This window comes from Pangasianodon hypophthalmus, chromosome 25 (genome assembly GCF_027358585.1).
Source record: "Pangasianodon hypophthalmus isolate fPanHyp1 chromosome 25, fPanHyp1.pri, whole genome shotgun sequence".
Taxonomy (NCBI): Eukaryota; Metazoa; Chordata; class Actinopteri; order Siluriformes; family Pangasiidae; genus Pangasianodon; species Pangasianodon hypophthalmus.
Genome location: NC_069734.1, coordinates 13,135,303 through 13,159,870, shown reverse-complemented (window position 1 = coordinate 13,159,870; position 24,568 = coordinate 13,135,303). Strand labels below are relative to the sequence as shown.

General features: G+C 39.7%; 1 protein-coding gene across 12 annotated transcripts in view; it reads right to left on the bottom strand.

Annotated features, from left to right (window-relative positions):
- Positions 1–24,568, bottom strand: part of dgkza (diacylglycerol kinase, zeta a) — a 150,949-nt gene that overhangs the window by 59,909 nt on the left and 66,472 nt on the right. For 6 of the 12 annotated variants that reach the window (XM_053229555.1, XM_053229557.1, XM_053229558.1 and 3 more), the window contains exons 2-3: positions 3,427–3,535; positions 558–653 (exon numbers count right to left, since the gene is read on the bottom strand). In XM_053229555.1, the coding sequence (XP_053085530.1) occupies positions 558–653; positions 3,427–3,535 (205 nt within the window). Of the gene's footprint in view, positions 1–557; positions 654–3,426; positions 3,536–3,891; positions 4,664–19,073; positions 19,319–24,568 lie in introns of those variants that run through there. The other 6 variants (XM_053229550.1, XM_053229551.1, XM_053229552.1 and 3 more) reach the window with 6 other exon arrangements.

Below are 24,568 nucleotides of genomic sequence, written 5' to 3'. Positions count from 1 at the left end.
CAAAGCCGGCGCTTCACTGCAGTCTGATATGGATGTGTTGATTTGACTGCTAGTTAGCCATCTTTTTAGACATGTAATAAACTTAGATTAATAACTTGTTAGTTACTAATGTTACCAAGCTAACAGTAGAACAGTAGAGCATTTTCACATATCAAGTTAGCTCTCTAGTGAGTTACTTCTCATCTCAGCTGGTACTGTATTTTCTTTTCCACCACCTGCCTGAGACCTGGGTTAAGGACAGAGAGGAAAGAGAAATCTAACCGGATATTATCAAGTAAAAACCTAGCGACCCCAGTGTTAATCTCTTCCCTTCCCTTCTTCCTTCATTCTTCTCTTGTTTCATTCCTAAATGCTGTTCTGTTTCTCATCCTCAGTCTGCCTCTCTCTGTCAGGTTCTGGTCTTTTTCTTCTTCACTTCCTCTGTACCATAAACTGTTTTTCTCTTTCTCTCAGCATATTAGCTGGGTTGGAATTAGAATGCTGTTATTTGCTGAAACACACACAAACACACACACACAAACATGCGCACACACATGTGCACAAACTTGTACACACACCAGTGTCTTGGCGTAGCAGTGTTGTTCTCCGACGTAACAGAAATCTCCAGAGACGTTGGTCTCGAACCAGATGTGCTCGCCATACAGTGCTGACTCCTGCACACAAACACAAATACACAATTTCTACATTTCAATACAGTGACACACTACAGCAATGTCTCTATCTTGCCTTGTGGTATTTGCACTTTTTACAGGCAGGTGATGAACTCATATACATGACTGGGCTTGTTTTCTTGATACTCAAGAGTCTGATACCTCTGGTCTAGTGTAAAACCAATTCCCACAGTTGTGGTCCAGAACCACTTCTCGTTCCCCTAAAAAGGGTGATTTGTGATTTGCTCCAACTGAACTCAGGTGTGAAAAGCATCATGTGTGAAAGTGGTAAACCCCCATGGCGGGGCATCAAATAGCATGACCGGGTGAACTTGCTTTCTAACAGAAAGGCAATGACAATTGTCTCTCATTTGCTAAACTGTCTAGGCACTGTAAAATCAAGCAAAAACTTTAAAAAAAAAAATGCTGTGGATCCTATCCCTGGTCTTGGAGCATTCTTACTATAAACCTAAAATGCTAAACAAAAAAAAACATAGATACACCAATCAGCCATAACATTAAAACCACCTGCCTAATAATTTGTAGGTCCCCCTTGTGTCACCAAAACAGCCCTGACCTGTCGAGGCATTGACTCCACAAGACCTCTGAAGGTGTGCTGTGGTATCTGGCACCAAGACCTTTGGTGTATCTGGACCTACAGGACAGATCCTTTAAGTCCTGTAAGTTGCGAGGTGGGGCCTCCATCCCACAGATGCTTGATCGGACTGATATCTGGGGAAACTAGAGGTCAAGCCAACACCTTGATCTATTTGTCATGTTCCTCAAACTATTCCTGAACAATTTTTGCAGTGTAGCAGGGCACATTGTCCTGCTGAAAGAGGCCAATGCCATTAGAGAATACCGTTACAATGAAGGGGTGTACTTGTTCTGCAACAATGTTTAGGTAGGTGGTACGTGTCAAAGTAATATCCACATGAATGCCAGGACCCAAGGTTTCCCAGCAGAACATTGCCAAGAGCATCACACTGCCTCCACCAGCTTGCCTTCATCCTGGTGCCATCTCTTCCCCTGGTAAGCGGTGTACACACACCTGGCCATCCACATGATGTAAACGAAAATGTGATTCATCAGACCAGGCCACCATCTTCCATTGCTCCATGGTCCAGTTCTGATGCTCACATGCCCATTGTAGGAGCTTTCGGCAGTGGACAGCAGTCAGCATGTGCACTCTTGACCAGTCTGCAGCTACGTAGCCCCATATGCAGCAAGCTGTGATGCACTGTGTGTTCTGACACCTTTCTATCATAGCCAGCATTAACTTTTTCAGCAATTTGTGCTACATTAGCTCCTCTGTGGGATCAGAGCAGACGGCCTAGCCTTTGCTTGGGTGCCCATGACCCTGTCGCCAGTTCACCAGTTGTCCTTCCTTGGACCACTTTTGGTAGGTAACCACTGCATACCGGGAACACCCCACAAGACCTGATGTTTTGGAGATGCTCTGACCCAGTCGTCTAGCCACCACAATTTGGCCCTGGTCATAGTTACTCAGATCCTTACACTTACCAATTTTTCCTGCTTCCAACACATCAACTTTGAGAGCTGACTGTTCACTTGCTGCCTAATATATCCCACCCCTTGACAGGTGCCATTGTAACGAGATAATCAGTGTTATTCACTTCACCTGTCAGTGTTTTTAATGTCATTGCTGATTGGTGTATACTGCACATATTAGAGAACTAGTTAAATGACCCAGGTTAGGAACCATTGTTCTGTTAAAGCTTTTTTAATTAAAGTTTTTCTTTTATTTTAAAAGAATATTCTATCTTTTACATATGCTACTGTACATTATAAATCATTTTACCCTGGATGTAATGAGATGAAATTAAAGTGTTAAAAATGACTTTCTTCTGTAAACCTGAAACATAAACAGTTTAGCTCCATCACATCCATTAACACGTTAGACTATTATCATATATCCAAATCATGCAGGTGGCTTATTTATATTTCTATAAATGTTTCAGATATTGATATTGCTATTTAAGCAACTATTATAAAGAGACAATATATCTATATTATACATTTTACAATATTTATTTACTATATTACACATAAAATAAAATTCATAACTACACTGATACCTTGCTGTAATAAAATAAAAAGAGATGACCTAGAGGAATGGGGAAGTCCATTTCTAAATACTAAAGATAATTAATACAAGGGATAACTCTATGTTCATGGGTATGCTCCACAACTGTGTGGTGTCATGGGAAAACCCTTCATAATCAAATTTTAACATTTTCTACTATACACAGTTGTGCTATTGGGCTAATGTCTGTTTATGTAACTATCGAACAACTAGATCAAAGTGTGACATTCACTGTGTGAGGAAATCATGCTTAGCTAGTGAGGGTTTAGATATCTTTATGCAGACACATTGTTTATACCACAGTGTTTGTTAAACTGGCTCCTTATCCCACATGAGCTCTGCAGGCAGAAAGCCACGGTAAGATTAAAAGGTAAATAAAACTTTTGCATCATTTTAGTGAAATATATTTATGGATTCTGAAAGTAGACACGTCAAAGTACGTTGTAGGCAAGAAAACTCAATTTTGCCCCAAACCAGATTTTTTTTAAAATCTTTTTTTTTTAGCTGTTTGCCGGTTTTCCCAGACCACCAGGCACATATGCAAAATGATGTAGCCTCTTGTTGGTGTATTCTACATCAGTGTACTGGTAACAGGATGTATCACTGTGTATGGTAACAAGAGTCCACCTCATTGTTTGTTATGGCTGTGTGTGTGGTGTGTTAACTCACGCTCCAGTCCACAGTGCTGCGTATCTCTCTGTCCGAGTCACACTTGGCCAGTAGTGAACTGCTGGGCTGAGACGGCAAATGCTGGAGCCCTGACTTAGCTATGGCCTTCCTGTGTACAAAAAGAGAAAGAAAGAAAAAGAAAGATGCTTAACAGCCGATCAGATCAGAAATATATGAATCTAATTAGCAATTGAATACTTGAGAGGGAGTGGGAGGCAAAAGTGCACACATTATTATCAACACAACTACAAGGTGGAGAAAGAACTGTGTGTGTATGTGTGTGTGTGTGTGTGTGTGTGTGTGTGTGTTTGATAAGTATACAGCAAGGATCGGTCCCGATATTCTGAAAAACACCTTCACCTTCCACATAAGACCTGCCTTCAAATCTTCTCAAAAACACTCACACACACACACACACACACACACACACACACACACACACACAATACTTAAACCTTCACATACGAGAGGAACCCACTCCATGTGTCCGTCTCTGGATTGTAGTACATTTCCTGCCACCAGGGGGAGCCCATCCTGTAAGCCCGAGCTGCCACAGAGCCCTGCCTCCCTGCCCATGCAGGCCCCACCCCCACATTCGCCGCCCTCCACGCCTGGCTGTTTCTCCGGTAACGCCCGTACAGCCCGTAGTAGCCGGGGCCATGATACACGGCCTCGGCTGGAAGCAAGTGGGAGGAGTTTCGGCGTAAACAGCGTGGCGCACGGATGAAGGGGCGGGGCTGAATGCTGTCTGCTATTAACAGACTCTGAGTTAACCACGATGCACAGGGCTCAACTTCTGATTCTTCAGGCTCCTCCCAGCTGCTGTTGCTCTGTGAGTCTGAAGCAGAGGACTGTCCTCTCTCACCTCCTTCGTCCATTTCCTTCTTTTCACTCATTTGGATGACGCTGGCAAGCAAAAGAGATGGGCCGAGCAGCTGAGCAGGAATGCTGCAATGTTTCTGCGTGATTGTGTTTTTTTGGGTAACAGCACCGCTTTTATGGACCACAGCATTTGCCTGAAGTTGGACACTGGACCTACGTCTCTGCATGAGGTCTGCAGAGGGCAGACCGGCGCTAGAATGCCGCCGCACTTTACTCCCTGGCACTGCCATGCTGGTGCGCCGACGCCGGCCTGCCACGCGGCATTTCCCCCGGAAATGACGACGGAAAAATGTGTCCATTGTTCTGAGGGCAAAACGATGCTACGCACCAAGACTGGTCCCTCTTAAAGAGGGCTCTGTAGGGGGGGGAGAGCGAATCAGTCAGTATATAGCACACATAAACAAACAAACAAACACACACACAAACACACACACACTCACAGTACCATGGAATGCAGTGCTGCTCTTTAAGGCCGCATTCTAATGATCAGCGTTTTGCTTAACAATAATGTAGGTGAATCATAGGAATGATAAGCATTTTTACTGCAAGGATAAAGCGGTGCTTCTTCATCAAGACATGGTTGGAAACACTGATCATTCAGGGTCCTTTGGTAGACCTTGGAGAAGGTGGGAGAACACACATTTTTGCTTGTCACATATAAGGCCTCATCTTCTTGATTGTGCTTTGAAAAGGTCAGCGTAAACTGGCTCAGGTTTGAATTTGAGTGAAATAGGGAAACAGTGGCTTCACTGACACAAATCTGTTTGCCATTGATCATCTATATGCACCAACCTCAAATTCCAACCTTATCCTGTCTCTGAGGGGCAAAGCTGCCTGAGCAACCGGACATCAAGATCAACAACCACAAAAAAACACACTGAACTGTTTCTAATTATGTTCTCAGTGGAGAAACTCGATCAAATTATCTGATATAGACATCTAAATGTGAGTTTCCTAATGTCTGACTAAACCGTAATCAGGTGCAACACGACCTCGCTGTGTACAGAAACTGAATCTGAGATCTCCACAGCTCCACAATACAGTGCAGTTCACCTGGCCAGGTAAGCTTACCTGGAGAAAGTGAGGCTGACTTCTGGTTGCTTTTAGTCAATACTGCACTACAACCAACACACACACACACACACACACACTCTGCAAGCTATTTATAACTGCTGCTGCTGGTGCCCTGAGAGATCTACTGCTGTGTGATAGAGCTGCATAGACTGGTAGAGCAGTGGGTCTCAGCGCCAGGCCTGGTGAGCTGCAGCTCTGTGGATCTCAGTCGTTTCTAAGCGTGGTCACACAATCTCCTTACTAGATCCTCAAAGGAGAAATCTCATTTAAATATCTGGTACAGACAGCTAATTCACAGAGATCCATCCTTATTTTCTCATCCCTAGTCATTTCCTTGATCTTACACACCTGACAGTTATTGCTGAATCAAGAGTTTTGTCATCATGAACACCAATGTGTGTATGGTGAGCTGCCTTGGTGAACTAACTCAACACTCGAGGGTGTGCTGTTATAGGAAACTGAACCACTATGCTTCTTTTTCAATAAGAGCACATCCTGAAGTGTTTTATTTCTCTAACACAGCAATTTGCCAATGCTAATTAAAAAAATTGTTAAAGAGCGACATAGTATACTTTTTTTTGTTAATGCTATGGAAAGTCCACAAACCAAGCTAGTTCTTGTTGCCAGTTACATTAACCAAGCAGTTAAGATTAAAAAAAAAAAAAATGCAGCTTACCATGTTACCAAAAAAACACAAATTTGTGACTTCCTGTGTCAGAAAATGTAAACTTTTAGCTCTGAAACTGGAGACTCCTTCCATAAATGTTAAATAAATCTGCTTACATAAAACCTTACCCCATTAACAATTACACACAATTTTTTTATGCATCTAAGGCATTAAATGGATTAAAGACCCTGTTATCACTATCGTTATTGTTTTATTGTATTGTTTTATTGTTATAGACACAGTGCTGTATTAGAATGAGTGCATTAATACCTTACAGCTAGAACGACTGCCAGAGCTGCTGTTACAGAAAATTAATCAACTCCTTCTGACCAATCAGAATTGAGAACGCAACAGCATTAAGATCATTTTCACTTCTAATAGATGTCATTCTTTTGTAGACAAAATGTCAAAGGCAGAACACCTGAAGAACTGAAGAGTAGTTATTACACACAATACACCACACTGGTATTAGGTAACATAACTGTGTGTATGTGTGTGTGCATAAATATGTGAGCTATTGAGAAACTAATCTTCAGCACAGATCACAGTTTCGCACAGCATTGGTGACCAGCTTTCTGCTGCACGCACTAATTAAAGGTCATTCAATGCACAAACACGTCGTTAGCTGAGGCGCTCATACCACTGTGTGGTTTTATAGACGGTAACTATTCTCACTGAAGCTATAAACCCAACCCACGGGAATGCGTGTATGTGTGCCTAAATATATGTGTACAAATGGTTTTATGCACACTGCAACAGAGAAGAAAACCCCCTCCATAAACCCTCATTAAACACATAATAAGTATCAAATAAAGACTATATTTTGCTGACTTCTTAAAAACCTCAAGAATAATATAGATTGTTAATGAAATCTTATCATTAGACAACTGAATTAAAGGCTCATTTAAAGCTCTGAAGATGTCTCATTCTTAGTTCATTAAGCAAATTCTGAAGAATGTTAGACTAATGAGTTAAGTGTGAATATTTCATATCAATATGAGCATAACATGATATCATGTTACAATAAAGTCATCCACCTGTCTCTGTGACTGTAGGACAGTGTGTCCTGTTCTCCATGCGGTCTAAATAATGAGACTACACTCCTTACACAAACACACTGAAGATGTCACGCTTCTTCAAAACACACACGCACACACACTCAACAGTGTGAGCATATCAAGTAGGCTTTATACTATACAGAAGACAAACACATGCACACACAGTTAGAAGCTCCTTGGGGTTGTGTGTAAGCTCCTGCTGTACACACAACCCCATTCACAATATGTTCATTTATTTGTGAATCAGAAATTTAACAACAACAACAACAACAGCAACAGTTCAGACTTTCCCATGTCGGAAAATCTGCTCTTCATATTACCACTTTTGACTAGTGCAATGGACTCAAAGTGGAAAATGATGACCAATCATCTTTCAGCACTGTTTTCACCATCAAACCTTTTTGTTAATAAGCTGTTGTCGTCATTTCACTAATCAAACTGTGAAAACTCTGACTGAGATGCCTTCAGGTAAATCATTTACATAAATGCAACAAGCTGAGACAGAAGCCATGACGGCTCATGTTTAAAAAAAAAAAAAAAAAAAAAAAAAAAAAAAAGGGCAGTTCTTCGAGTAATAAAATACTTTGCTGTGGTCCGCCAGCTGAAGCCCCTGGCTTAGACATTTTTCTTTGTTAAATAACAGAATGCTTTTTAATCTGTTTATTGTAAGCTTTACATTACGAGGATATTACATCAACCATACACGCCCCCGTGTATATAAACCTGTAATTTGCCTTGCAGCTGCCACTACAGCTGCCACTACACTGCCAGCTGAAAATCAATCAACACCCCCTGACCAATCAGAACGGTGAATTTAACAGTGCTGTGTTATAAATGCTTACAATGAGCAATGTACAAAAAAAGTCTGTAACTTTACTTTAAAATCAATCAATGGATTTTGTTTTTAAACCTAATCTTGATTAGATCAAACTGGACGACATTTCGGCATTAACCTACAGCCCTGGCTGATGTTTAAAAGCAGAGCTATTTAAGTAGGGCACTATATCTCAGGACTTTGAGCATCCCCTTCAATCTGGTTGCAATATCAAACAAGCTTGAACTTCGTTCCCTTGGTAATATTAGCACTCTACAAACAGCCTGGCTGCATCACGCATGTTTATGTGTATACAGGATGTGATATTTTCATGGGGTATGACAGGCACAGATTATGTTTGTGAGGTCAACAGATGTATAAACGCAAATATACTGTATATGTGGTAAGGCTGGTGGGATGAAATGAGTAAGTAAACTATGTGAAATGTGTAATATTTCCATATGTGATGTTTATATGTATTAGTTGGGCTGTTTATATGAAAGTAAATACACATTTCTTCCTTGAAGGCAGGAAGGACTGTAACATAAACTTTACGGGGTTTTCCTATATCCTACCTACATCCTGCATCTGGTATACTATACAGTGAAGAAGCTTTGTTTAGCCAGTACAGATTCAGCACAGTACAGTTCATACAATAGGCTTTAGAGTCAGTGTACAAATTTGAATAGAATTTTTCCAAATAGTTTCCAAGATCTCTAGATATCTTTTACAATTCAGAATCGTTTTACAGTTACCAAAACATTACAGGAAATTTCATATTAAAGTAGACATAATGTGACCTGAGAGCATCGGCGGCTCTTGACAGAAGATTTTGGTGGGGCAGGACAACATTAATAATGACACAAATTCAAACAAAATGAAGTTGAGAGGCTATTAGACTTGACTTCTGCTATAAGCTACTATGTAGTGATTTTTTTTAGAGTAACCCTGTAAAAGAGAGAGAGTGTCAACATACAGTCATCCAGTGTACAGTCTAGCAGCTTGTTTTCATTGGTTTTAGACATATCTGTTCAACAGTATTTGATACCACAGGTGTTTTTCCCAAAGAGCTAATATCATAAACCATAGTTGCCAGGTTGCAGAAAAAATTCCAGCCCAACTACATACCAAAAACCACATAAAAGACCTGAAAGTAGCCCAAAACATCCAGGGACTGGACAACAGAGACCTAATCCACTCCCCCTTTCCCTATCCCGATCTTTGCAATTTGTCTTGTACTTATCTCACTTACACTTCTCCTTTGTTTGCAGAAATGTTTTATATTGTTTTCTGATTATTTGCTATAAAAACAAGATCTTGGCAGCCGTGGAGTATTTTATGCCAAATTGGTATAAAATTTGTGATGCTTGCTACCCTGTCATTAACAGTCCTGTCCACTGCTCCTCCTCCAATAAACATTTTCAGAGAGGGAGCATGGGGAATGGGGGAGTGTGCCTGATTTCTGTCCCTGTGGGCAATTATTGCAGTTCCCATTTAGGTGCAATAATATCTCCATGGAGCTAAGTGAGGCAGTGAAAAACGCAACAAAATCAATATTGAACAGCTAATATATACAGTGGGGATCTGCCTCACCTGCCCTATGGACGAGCCGCCACTGTTTTAGAGTAACATTTAGTAAAATATGTTCAAAGTATGTAACTAAATAGATATTTTGCTGACTTTTAAAAACCTGTTAGTAATTATAAAGTCATTCAGTTATCAAAAATTTAGGCCTACAGCAACGTACCACACTCCACTGTTATAGGTTTTATTTAATTGGGTCTGGTAGTAACTCCAAAAATACAAGCTAGGTACTACAATTCTTTAAAGATGATTTAAAGATGTGTGAATGAATATGTAGGGAATAAAACAATGAGATGTGCTGTTATAGGAAAATAATCCGTGACTGGGTGGCGTGATGTGGCCCAAAGTGAAGGGGAGTTACTGTTATCACCCCAGAGTTGATTTTTCATTTACTAAAGACGTATTATCACGTATATAAACATGCTAGCAACTGTCAATCTGTTTCTTTTGAAGTTAATGAGACAGAAAAAGCTACAAATGCTGACCACAACCCTCATTTTAACTTTCACTGTTTGCAACTTTCCTATAAGTTGACTTGTGTCATTTCAACATTGTAGAATTAAAGTGATTTTTAACTTTTAGAGCCACCACTGCATCTAATGAAGTGGAAAGATATCATATTAAAGAAAGCCTTTAAGTGTAAATAAAGAACTACAAGCTCTGGAAAATGGATTAACATTTATTAATAATGGAGAAAACAGAGGACGTGCAGTGAGGATGTTTAACAAAGATCATCCTTAATAAAACAAAGTCCCACTCTATCACCACACAGACACTAACAGAGTATGTGGGGTAAAGGTAAGAGTGTGTGTGTGTGTGTGTACACGATCTCAGAGCGAGGTTACTATAATAAAGAGAGTCCATATTTTATGCCTCAGCTGTCATTTCACTGTCTCTCTACCTAAACAAAGCAGAGGACACAGAGAAAGGGAGAGCTGTAGCATGAAGGAGAGAGGAATGCTGGAGAGAGAAGACAGGGTTGGAGGAGAGAGAGAAAGAGAGATAGAGAAAGAGAATTAAATGAGGTGAAGGGCAATAATCTAAGGCCAATGATTTTTTTTTTTATGTTTTATTATCTATTCTATCGAATAACACCAACAACTGGCTGTAAAAGTAGAACAGGACATTTGTACACTGCAAAATGACATCAAGCGGAAATACTTGGAATATAGTCAAATTTATCTCGTCTTTCCTATTATAAGCTTACAATACAGTAAACCAAATATAAAATTGTTAAACCTATTTCAACCTGTATATTACTACACACATATTACTGGTCTAGTGTGAAAATATTGAATAATATATTGTAGTAAATAGTAACAATATTATTTGCAAGTTCGAGCGTGCTGAATGAAACGAGACTGCAGGCTGTGTTTGACGGGGGGCCATGAGTTTCACACCGGTGTCTTACAACCTCCAACAAACATCACAACCAACATTGTCCAACACTTGCGTCACTAATACATGCATCACTAATACATTACACTAATGCTTAATCATTAGTTGTGCAATAAAAAAAATGTCAAGGTAATTGCATATATGTATACTGTATTCTACATACAATACATAATGATAACAGCTCAAAACACTGCTTACAGCTCGAGACCTCATTGTAAGTCTCTGTTTAGTCGCATGAATAGAGGTCATAGAAGTACAAAAATTCATATTCTATAAAATTTATAAAATAATGTGGCAAAGGTTGAAATACAACTTCAACCTCTTTACTTACATTAAGGTACAAAACTTATACTTGCTGTAGAGTTCCTATATTGAGGTTTTACAGCTAGTATCCTGTTTAGCTTGTCAAATAAATCAAATGCTATTAATCCAAACCTCAATACTTCAAAAACAAGGGCCTATAAAAAGTGTCAAAAAATTGAGCCTAATATTTAAGAAAGTAGGGATTTTCTTTTAAAATGTATTGAGAAAAAAATCTAAAGTAAGTTCACATTCATGAACTGTCTGCTTATGAGGCATTATGACAGCTCACAGGGTTACAGCAAAAAAAAAAAAAAAAAAAAAGAAAACCCTTCTACAGTCACTCCCCAGAGACAGAGACAGACACACACACACACACCAGAGCAACCCCAATTTTCCCACCCAGTACATTTTGGGAAACAGGTCAGAGGTCAATACAGACCCAATAGAGAGACAAAAAGAGAGAGAGAGACAGAAAGAAAGTGGGATGGAATCTTCTGTTTATTCCTGCAATCTTACAGTTACTGAACGTATATCAAAACAGTTGCTTGGTAGGTTGTGCGATGCGGGCTCGGCTGCTAAGGCGAGTTTAAAATCCGTTCTTTGCTCTTTTGAGATTTTCCATTAAGCTTTAATAACCTGCATTACAAAAGGAGAGTGACATTAATAGCTCATAGCACAGTAATCACACTTTCTAAAGCAAGCGAGGCACAAAAGCTTCTGAAAAAAATGACTCACTTGGCTAAAGAGCATGAGGTCTTTTGAAAACACACACACACACACACACACACACACAAACACACACACATACACACGCACACACCAGTTGGGCTAAAGCAGCAAGGGGTCAAGGTCCCCAGAGAGAAACGAGGGATTGGTGAGGGGGAAGAAAAGCAGCTTCCGTCTTTCTGAAGCCTTTTATTTTTTTCCACTTTATTTCGATATTGTGATTTGTATCACTCTGATCAACAAATGTCTGTTACTTTTTATACTATGCATTCTGAACACACATTCATCTACAGATTTGATGTAATTGTTTTTTCCAAAAGCGAAAATACTTATTTCCTGGTTATGGGTGTCACTAGATGACACCTCAGCATGTTTGGTAAAGTCAAACCAGGAAATAAGCTTTTTTTTCTTAAATGGGAGGAAAATACTGCAGATGTAAAAAGCTCTCCATGCACAGACAAGCAATCTAAACAAACATAACCACATTTTTGAGAAGCGGAAATACACTTTTAGGTGAATAGATGAGACCCGTTTTCCAGTTTATCAACCAAATTATCAAGCTTGGCCTCGCTGTGGGTAGCAAACACGTATACACGTGCTGTGTGTGTGTGTGTGTGTGTGTGCGCGTGGATGTTGTTCATGAATGTGTGTCTGTGTGCACCAGACTGTTTAGAGGAACCTCTGTTCAATTTGCATGCTAATCTCAGAAACGTTGTGAAAGCAGGAACACTAACATTGCACAGAGTTTAATGTGTGAACACACAGCTAATAAACATCCACACAAATCCATGCAGACAGCATGGTGGTGCAGCAGGTAATGCTGCTCTCTGACAGCTGTAGGGTCTGGGGTTCGAGCCTGAGCTCTGATTACTGTTTGTGTGGAGTCCCGCATGTTCTCCACTTAATCGGGCCCTGCTAGGTTCTCCAGTCCTACTCCCACACATCACAAAAACATGCTGGTAGGTGGATTGGCTAATCTAAATCACCCCTAGGTGTGAATAAGTGTGTGAGATGCAATTTTCCCATGATAGGCTCCGGATCTACCACACCCCATATTTCACAACCTAGAACTTGAGCTTTTGCTTGAGGGTTGTGTACTTTTCCTCATGATACATGGCCTAGTTTCACACAGCATTTGACTGACAGTGAAAAAAAAAACAATCACAGACCTTTCTTGCAGCATGTCAGCAAACATGTGAGATTATCTCATTTACCAGCCACTAACTGTTTAAAACTAATCTCATAAATAACATTTAAAGATGAGATTCTCTGAACTATTTTAAATCCAGTAACTATATCATGCTGTGAAAAGCTCCTTGTGCAGTGGTGAGCAAATGATAAATTCATCAGCTACCCCATCAGGCAGCTAAAATCTCCTATGTGCTGCCCAGTCCCATGTTTTGTTTGCCTAGCTTCCTAACTGACTAGGCTAGAAGTGGTAGCTGATGCAACCTAATAGTGTTTCAGTATGTATATATATATATATATAGTGTAGCACTGATGAAACATACACACCAAATGAAAACTTTTATTTTGTGTAACTCAATATAGATGATGGTTTCATTTTTGGTTATTGGACCTACTCATCTGATGGGCAACTGCAAAAGAAATCAGCTTTTTTGGAAAAAAAAAAAAGAAGTTTGTTTTCTGTCAGCACGGAAGTGTGAAGAGCCAATCAGATTGCAATCTTAAAGCTTCTGGCCAGAAAAGTGGACAAGAGATTTGAAAAGCTTTGCAGCCTGTGAGCGGAGTGTCTGAGGCTAAGACTATAGCAACTGTGACCAGGGTAATGCACTTACTGAAGATGAATTAATGATGAACTGTGCTGTGTTTATCGTGCTGCAAAACCCGGGCTACAAAGAAGACTTGCTTCATCCAAAAGGGAAGGCCTGCACATTGCTGTTTAATTCATGCAATGGCAGGACTATATTTCTACACACACTCACACACACACACACATACGTTTCCAAAATTCCTGTTTCTATTTGTTTAACACTATTATACACAAAACACACACATATGTGTGTGTTTAGTGTATATGACATACATCTATAGACTAACGAGACAGATAACTACACCTACAAGTTGTACAGTATGCACAGAGAGCTCAGATAATTTCTAGTTGTGTGAATGTAGTCCCAGTGATGATAAGTGAAAACTTACTGTCACATTCAGTTCTCAACATCACCACACTGTTTGCATCACTTCACACACTGATTACATCATCCACTTAAATCGAATTAAAACCTGATTTGTGCCTCATTTCACCCAAGTAAATTAATTACCTTCTCCTGTGCAAAACGCCACCAATATTGTAAAAATCTGGATGTAGTAGTAAAAGAAAACCACTCAGAACTGCACATTTATAAAAGGACAGGATGAGCTGCTTTAGCGATCAGTACTCAAGATTGCTGCAAATTCTGTGTGAAAATTAAATTAAATGTGAGAGCAATATATGCTTCTGATGAAATCAGTACCAAAACTTCACCTGAAGGGTATGTTTACCACAAACTCTCCCCTGCCAGATCCACACACATGTACACACACACAGAGAGAGAGAGAGAGAGAGAGAGAGAGAGAGAGAGAGAGAGAGAGGTGTTCATGTAAAGCAGAGTTGATGAACGTTTGCCCTTAACCCTGAAGAGACACACACACACACACACACACACACCACTCTGCTAGTACATGATAAAAGTGCACTTACTGTATTTACTGTAGCCATTTACTTATTAGTGCGTTTACTCCTGAAATTTCCACTGAAACCGTTTGCGTTGTGTTGAATAGATTTCACATGTTTGCATTGTATAAGCAGCAGTTTTCCTTTATAAAACCTGGGCTCATGTTCATTCATTCATAAACCATGTAAAATATGGCGGGGCATTACTGATGCTTTGGGGCTGTTCTGTGGCTGGTGGTTCATCGGGTCTTGTGAAGATTGATAGTATCATGAATTCTGCTAAGTATCAGGATATTTCAGCCCAAAATCTGGTTGTCTCTGCCAGAAGGTTCAGACCTGGTCATAAGCAGAGCTTTCAACATGATGCATGTTTGGCTCATCTTTCAAATCAATAGGGAAGTCCACATGCACAAACCTAAGGCTATGAAGGAGCTTAAAATTTACACTACTTAAAAAAACTTTTTGTGCTCTAAAAATAAAACTATACAATGGCCCAGTATGATTGGGCTCAAAATATCACCTATTGGTTCTCAAGTGGTGCAATAGAAATGCGTTCGCCCTATCGTCCAGAGATCACGAGTTCGAATCCCAACGATGATGTTACGCGCTATCTCTTCTTATTTCAGTCTCCACTCTAGCAATATGGTGTTTAAACAAAATAATGCTGCATCAGAATAAAGGTTGTAACTTGGAATTTCTCCGAAAAAAACAAAGAAAACGCCCCCTCAACTTTGAATTCCTGTTCAGATACTCAGGGCTCCTCAACACTGAGTTCAGCAAATGACATCAAATCAACATGGCCGCTCACAGCATCAGCAGTACACACAGTAGCACTTCTTTCCTTTAAATCAGCTATACTGTATATACAGGTAGTCACTTTAGACCATTAACATGCAGACCTATTCGCTTGTTAAATCTATATCACTGACTACAAAGTTCACTGTTTCGAGGAGAAAAATATACATCACTCATCACAGTTAGCTGGCTAGCTTGTTGCTAATAAAAAATGAAAATGGAGATGTCCATGGTTTTTCCCCACTTCATAGCTCAAACACGTGGAGGTTGAAAATGATGTAGATCTGACTTCTATCTTCTGAGGTAAGTCGACTGCATATAAGCAACAGTCTCCATGAGTGTGTGTGTGCGTACGTGCATGTGTGTGTGTTTAAGTATGTGTAATGTATGTGTAATACAACTGTTCAGAGTGGCCTGTTCCTAAAACTACAGGGAAGAGGAAGAGATTGCACTGTCTACATGTACATTTCATTCCAGTTCAGAACAAGGCCAGAAACATGTCTTTGCTCTGAACTGAAATGACGCTAGAGCATTAACATCACTGGTTTATTGAAATACCACCAAGAGAAGGAGGCGATCACACCACATCACACTCAGTGTGTGTGTGTGTGCGTGCGTGCGTGTGTAAAGTGGCGAGTGAGACTTTCTGTTCAGCTCAAACTTCACTCAACAATATGATTCTCACAACAGCACATGTGACAGCATGTGTGATGTGCGTATGGAAGTGTGTGCGTGTTTGCACGTATGTGCAGGAACAGAAATCTGCTCCTTTTACCTTGTATTACTGAAAGAGATTGACAGAGAACGTCAGAGAAAAGAAAAAGGAAGACCAGAAAATTGTGCTGAATTAAATGCTTATGCTAGGTCATCATTATTCACAAAGATAACAGCAGGCCCAGCCCAGATTCTCATCAAAGTTGGTCACATATCATATAAAACGTGTTCTATTTCCTCAATATTACAGAAGCATTATGGGAATAAATAGCTTCACTGTGCACATTAATGTGACTGTTACAGTTACTGAGTACCAGGTGAAAGAGCAAAACCCCTCCGTTGCTCTGCTGTGACGGAGAGCAGGCTGCTGCATTGGCTCACGTCTCATGGCTCGGCGTAACTGATTCTGTTTGATGCAAACTAGCGTGCTAACTATAGCTAAGTATGTAAAACGGAGGGAAAAACTATCACCTCTGGTCGCTCCCCATATGTGTATTTTTACTGCCTGATTTATTTTTATGATATTATATGTGTATGTTGTTCTTCAGCCTGTCAAAAATGTTAGGAAAATTCCAGCTAATGTTAGCATGCTAGATAAACACAAGCTAAAACACAGAGCAATAAAAATACACACTAAGATGAGTAGACGCCCCCGATATAACAAACACCCCCCTGTTAATCATTAGCTAGCTATGGTGAGGTTTCTAGCGAAAGAGCGTCACGTTTGGGTACGGATACAAATTCCACAACAAGGATAAATCATTCACTAGCTTCCAGTTAATTAGACAACAAATAGGCCTTACCCAAAAGTTAAAACACTTCCATGCTCCCTCACTCTCTCCGGATTGGCTGTGGCACCTCTCATTTACACTGTGTTCAGACTTCTTGTGTGCCTAAATTAAGGTCTGATGGTGTTTATTGTATATAAGCTGGTGTACGACATATGCATTTAAATTTCCTGCCTATTCCGAATAGACACTTATGACAAAGAGTTGAACTGAATTACTATTACGTCAGGACGACTCACAGAAGCTCAAAAACATCATATTCCTTCTCCCCTCACTCAATAATCACGTATTGGTTTCCCTTTTTTGTAAAAATGACACTACAAACTGAAGTTAGCAGGTTTCTAAATGTTATGGTTCTAGAAACCTTTGAAAATTCAACCTATTACATTTCCTGCGTGTTCTGAGAACATCTTATATAACGTTTATTACTGTTCCTATGAGTAATATTTAAGAGCAACATTTCCATATTGTCTAACCAGGAACGTTGCATGAGTGTTCTGATAACGTTCTAATACCACTGTGAAGCAATCTTTATTAAAGCAGATGTCCTTAGTTAGCTGCGATTTTAATGAGGGTAAAGGTGTAGAGATGCTCTTAGCCATTTTTAGTATCTTCCCAGGCATCAAAGACATAGCTAATGATTTGTTCATCTCATCAGTTAATGGTTTTATATGACATTTCCAGGGTTACTTCAAGGGTTTCAGAACCATACATCAAGTTTGTACAAAGTAAAGACACGTTACTAAGAAATCCACTATGTGTATACATACAGAGCCTACACATCCCAAGTACAATCTATTTTAGCCTATTTATCTATTTTACCCTAATATCAGCCAATATCACACATGCACAACACACCGAATAATCAGAATCAAGTTTAAGAATATTTGCAGGACCCTCACACTAACTGTATATCAGGGTTTGCAAACTTTATGTCAACTCTGGAGTTGACAGAACCACAGTTGCCATGTGGTCTTCGCAGCAGAGTGAAGCCCAGCTTCAGCAGCAGCATTTGCATTGCAGTAACAGTGAACCCGTCACTGACTTGATGCACAAACAGAGACCAGCACTGTTCAGATGGAAATCCAGTAATGACACTACACAGAGAAACCTTTTTTACGCCAGTCAACTGCTTAACAGCTGCACCACGGTTCAAAAAGAACTATTAAACTATCACGATGGACAACCAAGGAGAGCTCTAGACCTCACGTGGACTAAAATGTACAACACAATAACATGTTATCAAAGTCTCAGCAACACAACAATGTGATTTCGGTGCCGTTTCAGAGTGGTACTGAGGTCTGTGGGTTCAGATTCAAGGATGATTAATTTAGTAGAAAATAAAAATGACTAAATTGGACTGGAGTGGGTTTAACCACTAAGCCAAGCTTCATCAGTTGACATTTCACAAACTGACATTTCACAATGACTGAAAGATGGGATGCAGAATTAATTAACTGCAGTTTGATAGATTTTTTCCTCAAAGACTAATGCAATGTTGGTTAACCTGGATAAAGTTAACTTTTTAGCTAATGCTAGATCTCAATACTGGTTCATTAAGCCACAAAGCTCCTTTATTTATGTTTTAACTGCTGATATTGTTGCTCATGTTTAGCTCATTTATTCAATTATCTAGAGGTTATCTAAATAACATCTAAAAATTTGTAAAATTTGTTTAAGACTTAAAAAAAAAAAATCAAATAATCAAAATAATCATGATAATAATCTTAGCACCAAAAAATGCTTTTGACCTCACATGAAGCAACAGTTCTTTCCTTATTCCTGAGCTGCATTAAGAGATCTGTCCACTTCTCTTTACTATTAATGCATATAAGACTTGTCCTCTCTGAGAAAGCGAGAGAATGAAGGAAAGAAAAGAGAATGAGAGTAGTAAGCCATATGTGAAATGTTACAGAGCTGTATTAATTTCCAGTGACACTCAGATGCGAATTATAACTGCTCTAAACCAAAAGTGCGACACTTTGTCGCGACTGAAGCAGTCGTAACCCTCTACAGCAGCTTGCGCTCCCTCAGCATGCATCTCGACCCTGCTCTCTTTGCAAGAAACTCCTTCCCCAAAGCAGACTATAGACCCAGCACTGCATTCAGCTACACAATCAACACACAATCACACAACAAGAGCACAGGAGCTCCGGATGAATACAACCTGACTGGCAGAGATGAGAGCTCATCAGAAACGCCTTGTCCTCAGCTCCTTGAATAACTTTGTTCCTTTCGAAGGGGAGAGAGAGACAGACAGAAAGAGGGAGTGAGGCAGAGACGTGTGACAGAGGGGAGGCAGCCTGCACTGAGAGACTTGAAGTAGGCGTGTCCAAGGGAGGAGACAGAGACAGAGTGTAAGTAAGGGAAGGGAACAGAGCATGAAAAAATTCTGTCACAGAAAAAAATCGCAAAGCCTAATGAATGCATGCACACACACACACACACACACACACACACACACTTACAAATTAATCCTCCCTTCCTCTCCAAAACAAAATCACATGGCTGTGTAGTATTCTTTATGATTTTCAGGTATAAATCTGTAGATATACACACACACATACAGTATGTAGCAGAATAAAAAAACCTGGAAGTAGAAACAAATGAAGCAGGAAGCTTTTTGCACTAATCTGTCCCATGGTGCACCATCAAACAAAAGGGAAGGACAAATCTGCCTGTGGTGTGTCTCTGTCTTTTGGTTAAATTAGTAGCAAATAGGAGTTTCAGAGAGCAGTTAAGTTTAAGTGACCAGCCTATTTCTGTTCTGTGCAACTTTTTTTTAATATCTTAAAATACTACAGGCAGGTTACTAATGGATTTGCTCATCACTCAGTGTCATTCTGTCGCACCATTCGCAAGCTTAGCTTCCTCACTATCAACACAGTTACACTTTTTAACAAATCTACAGACGATAAAGTAAGCGAACCCACTACAAATGGAACACAGACACCAGAATTTACTTGAATTCAATTTGATTTGTGTAGCGCCTTTAACAATAGACATTCACAAAGAGTCTTAATCAGCAATCCAGGGGCCACAGTGACAAGGAAAAACTCCCTGAGACAACATGAGGAAGAAAGCTTGATAGGAACCAGAGTCAACAGGGAACTCCACTTCTATGTGACACTGGATAGTGAGATTGTAAATCATTACAGTATACACGTGTAGAAGAGCAAAGTCAAACAGTACTAAGTGTGTTGAAAGGATGCTCAGTAGGAGCATTTTGTGAATAAGCCTCCTGAGGGGAGCACAGGACAGTCTTTGTGATTACAGCAGCAGTTCTTACATACAAGTCTACAGCATCCAGGGATTATCCACTGACTTGAAGGTGAGTTTTGGTCAAAAACTGTTGAGAAATGCAAATCCGTAGGGTCTGAAGGGATGTTGCCATATTAGATTAATGTATTCTTCAATATGGAGTAAAAAAAAGCTGTCACTGCCAGTGAAGCAAGCCATCATTAGGCTTAAAAAAATCAAAACAAACCCATAAGAGAGACAGCAAAATAATAGGTATGGCCAAATCAACTATTCGGTACATTCGTAAAAGCAAGAATGCACTGGTGAGCTCAGGACCACCAAACGCCCAAGATGACCACCGAAAACTACTGTGGTCCTCGTGAAGAAAAACCCCTTCACAACAGTTGTTCAGATCAAAAACACCCTCCAGGAAATGGGCATATCGGTATGAAAGTCAACAATTAAGAGAAGACTTCACCAAAGTAATTACACAGGGTTTATCACAAGATGTAAGCCACTGATAAGCCTCAAAAACAGGAAGACCAAATTAAAGTTCACCAAAAACATCTAAAAAAAGCTCTTACAGTTCTGAAACAGGATCCTATGGACAGATGATACAAAGATCAACTAGCTCCAGAATGATGGGAAGAGAAGAGTGTAGAAAAGGAAAAGAAACAGTTCCTTTGTATTTATTGATGACAAAAGCAGCAGGATGAATTGTGAAGTGTATAGGCCACTATTATCTGCTCAGATTCAGTCAAATGCTTCAAAACCCTTTAGAGGGCACTTCACAGTGCAGATGGACAATGACCCAAAGCATATTACTTCAAAAGCAACCCAAGACCTTTTCTGAGGAAAAGAAGTGGAAGGTTCTGCGATGGAAAAGGTCAATCACCTGACCTGAATTCAACTGAGCATGCATTTCCCTTGCTGAAGACAAAACCCCAAGAACAAGCAGGAACTGAAGACAGCTGCACTACCACACATAAAAAGTGCTGTAATTCCTACACCGTTCACCCAATTTGGTTGACAGCTAAAATGACAAACCTTTTAAATGTCTAAATATTTATATACCTGACTGTATATACCAAGTGATGTGTCATTAGGATATACATTATATGGTCAAAAGTTTGTGGAAACTTGACCGTCACACCTATATGTGCTTGTTGAACATCCCATTCCAGATTTAGCTCGCCTTTGCTCTTAGAATAACCTCCACTCTTCCGGGAAGGCTTTCCACTAGGATTTGTAGCGTGGCTGTGGGGATTTGCTCATTCAGCCACAAGAGTATTAATGAGGTCAGGCACTGATGTTGGGCGAGGACACCTGGAGTGCAGTCAGCATTCCAGTTCATCCCAAAGGTGTTCAGTGGGGTTGAGGTCAGGGCTCTGTGCAGGCCACTGCAGTTCTTCCAATCCAGCCTTGGCACACCATGTCTTCATGGAGCTCGCTTTGTGCACAGGGGCAGTGTCCCCAGTGTCAGGGGCAGTTTGCACCCCTTAGTTCCAGTGAAGGGAAAAATTGTAATGCTACAGCATAGAAAGATATACTAGACAACTGTGTGCTTCCAACTTTGTGGCAACATTTTGGAGAAGAACCACATATGAGTGTGATCAGATGTCCACAAACTTTTGACAATCTAGTGCACATGTCAGTTTCCTTTATAAACCTAATAAACCACATGAGTGGAAACACATTGTGTTGTTAAAACAGTTTTGCACAAAATTTGTTTTGTATATATTCAGAAACAAAATGTCAGTTTCTAGATTAGCTGCATTCATGATATTGCACATGTTCTTTCTTATCCCTAATTAGCAAGATACTGCAGATGCTACAGAGGAATTTCACAATATGGTGATTATTGCTGGATTTACATTAGATTTTATACGAACAACCAGCATAAAATAATTTTCATAACATTGTAGTTGCTTGATTAAACAATATAGAAATATTCCAACAAACCTTTTTTTAAGTAAAGATCTTGTGAATTCACAGTAAAATAACTGCTTTAATTCTAACAACAAGAGACTAGATTTTTGGTTTTATTAAGCACGCATAATTAATTACACATTTGCATTAAAAAATTCTATTTTTGAAAGTCCAGTACAAAAAAATATTAAGAATATCAGCAATAAACTGGCAAAGATTGATTCTGATATGTATTGCTTAGAAAAGTTCTCTAGTCGTCTGTTTTGGCTTGTGAGCCATGCATTTCAGGTCTGTGTCACATTCTATATATTTCATGGCTCTAATAAAACAATTTCCTTACACAAAAGGTGAAAATATTTGAACTTAATATGACCCTATCTGTTTCTCTGCTTTGTATCCATTTGACAATAAGTTGTAAAGGTGCTGTTTAAATTCTCTTTATGTTTTTTTAAGCCTATGTGTGCACATGCAAGCATCGTCATGCACAAACTCTCATGCACAAACTCGCTACAGTAAACCCCTGCACAAAGATACTTTATATATCGTTCAATATCTGACTCTATAGGATTAGAACATACTTTTAAGTATTAAGTCATAGAATGTGATTCGAGATACCACCAGGGTCTAAACATAAAGACAATCCCTCGCTCATTTCATGTTTAACAGAGATGTGTGCAGAATGCTGAGGGAAGTAGGCTCATTGTTTTTTTCATTCCTTCTTTCCCTTGCTTATTGCGCTGTTAACCATGCAGCAGCACAGCACACCTGATATTTCCTCTAGCACTGCACAAAGTAAAGGAAGAAAAAAAGAGTTAGAATGATATTTTGACAGATACATATGAACTGAGCCATGAGCTAGGTTATGATGTGTGTCTCTCTCCCTCTCTCTCTCTCTCTCTCTCTCTCTCTCTCACACACACACACACTTCTTCTAACTTCTCTTTGTGGCAGACATGAACCACAAACACCCTGCAAATGTGTGTGTGTGTGGCTGTTATTTGTGGTGTTGGACAGCTGAACTGTGTTATTAGTGTGTCTGTTAGAGTGAAAGCACTACAAAAGCTTTGAATTTTTATTATTATGTATTTGTGTGTTATTTCCACTGATGTGTGTGTTATTGTAGTCTAAAAAAATGCTGTACCTAAAACTAAAACCTAATCCCAAACAGGCCTGTCATGAGTGGGAAATTGTGAACTGTGATTCAGTTGACATTTTTATAAAACGACATTTTTATTACCACAACAGCAGTTACGGACACACACACACACACACACACACACACACACACACACAGCCATGTCTCAATGCCGGGTAAATGACATTTCTGTTTGCTGTTTAGAAAGTAAAACACGTTCAAATGGAAGACAGGGACAAACAATAACTTAAATATTTAAAAGCCATAACTGAAATAAACGTTACTGTATACTATAGCAAAAACCTATGAAAAAAATATTGTACTGACAATTTATATATCTATGATAATGAAACATTTAGACGCATCATAGATTAACTAATGATTCAAATATAGTGGAGTGATTTGAAACTAACTGAGAATTAGTATATATTAACATCATTATAAAATCTATTGACTAATTAAGATCACATCAAACAATTCTGCTCAGCTTAAATAATTGTGATTTGGTGAATAAGCAAATAATTGTGACCCTGAACCTAACCTCAATATCCGTTAGGAATTATTTTAGCTCAAAATAAGCCTGAAACTCATCAGTGAGGGAGTCACATCGCACACCGATCAGAATGTGCTGCATGTGCAGAAAAGTGGAGACAGTGAACGTGCCGTTTACCGAAAAACAAAAAGCCACAGGCTGCATTTGCCACTTTATAAACTCACACATATTCAGAAATGCACCATACACTTCCTTCCCCTGCATCAGAACCCACATACCAAACCATCTCTCCTTTCTGTTTCTCTATCACTCACACACATCCACACACCACTAACTGTTCTTTTGCAGATGCTTCATCAAAGAACTACACTGTAATATGTGAACCCTTTCCCCAGCCTTAAAAGGTAAAGACACACGCAGTGACGTGCAGCTCACACACTTGAATACAGAGGTGTGAGGGAGTGTGATGGTGTGTAAGACGGAGCCCAGTGAGTCTGAGCTTTATATTTAGTGCCCTGTCTCAGAGAGAGAGGGAGAGAGGGAGAGAGGGAGAGAGAGGGAGGGGGAGAGAGAGAGAGAGAGAGAGAGAGAGACTGTGTAATTCCACTTTCTTTTTATGACATGACTGTTTCTTCTGCAATATTGCCAGAGCAATGAAGAGTGACTCACCAGGGAAAGTGTGAGTAAAGTGTGTGTGTGTGTGTGTGTGAGTGTGTGTGTATGAGGGGGTGAGAGGTTTTTTTTTTTTTTTTTGGGGGGGGGGCGCAAAACAGGTCTCTTTAACTGTCTCCTAAGGTGACTGTCGCCTCTGCTGATTGGCAGTCACCTTTTGTCACTCTCAGTCAAATCAAGATTATTTATAAAG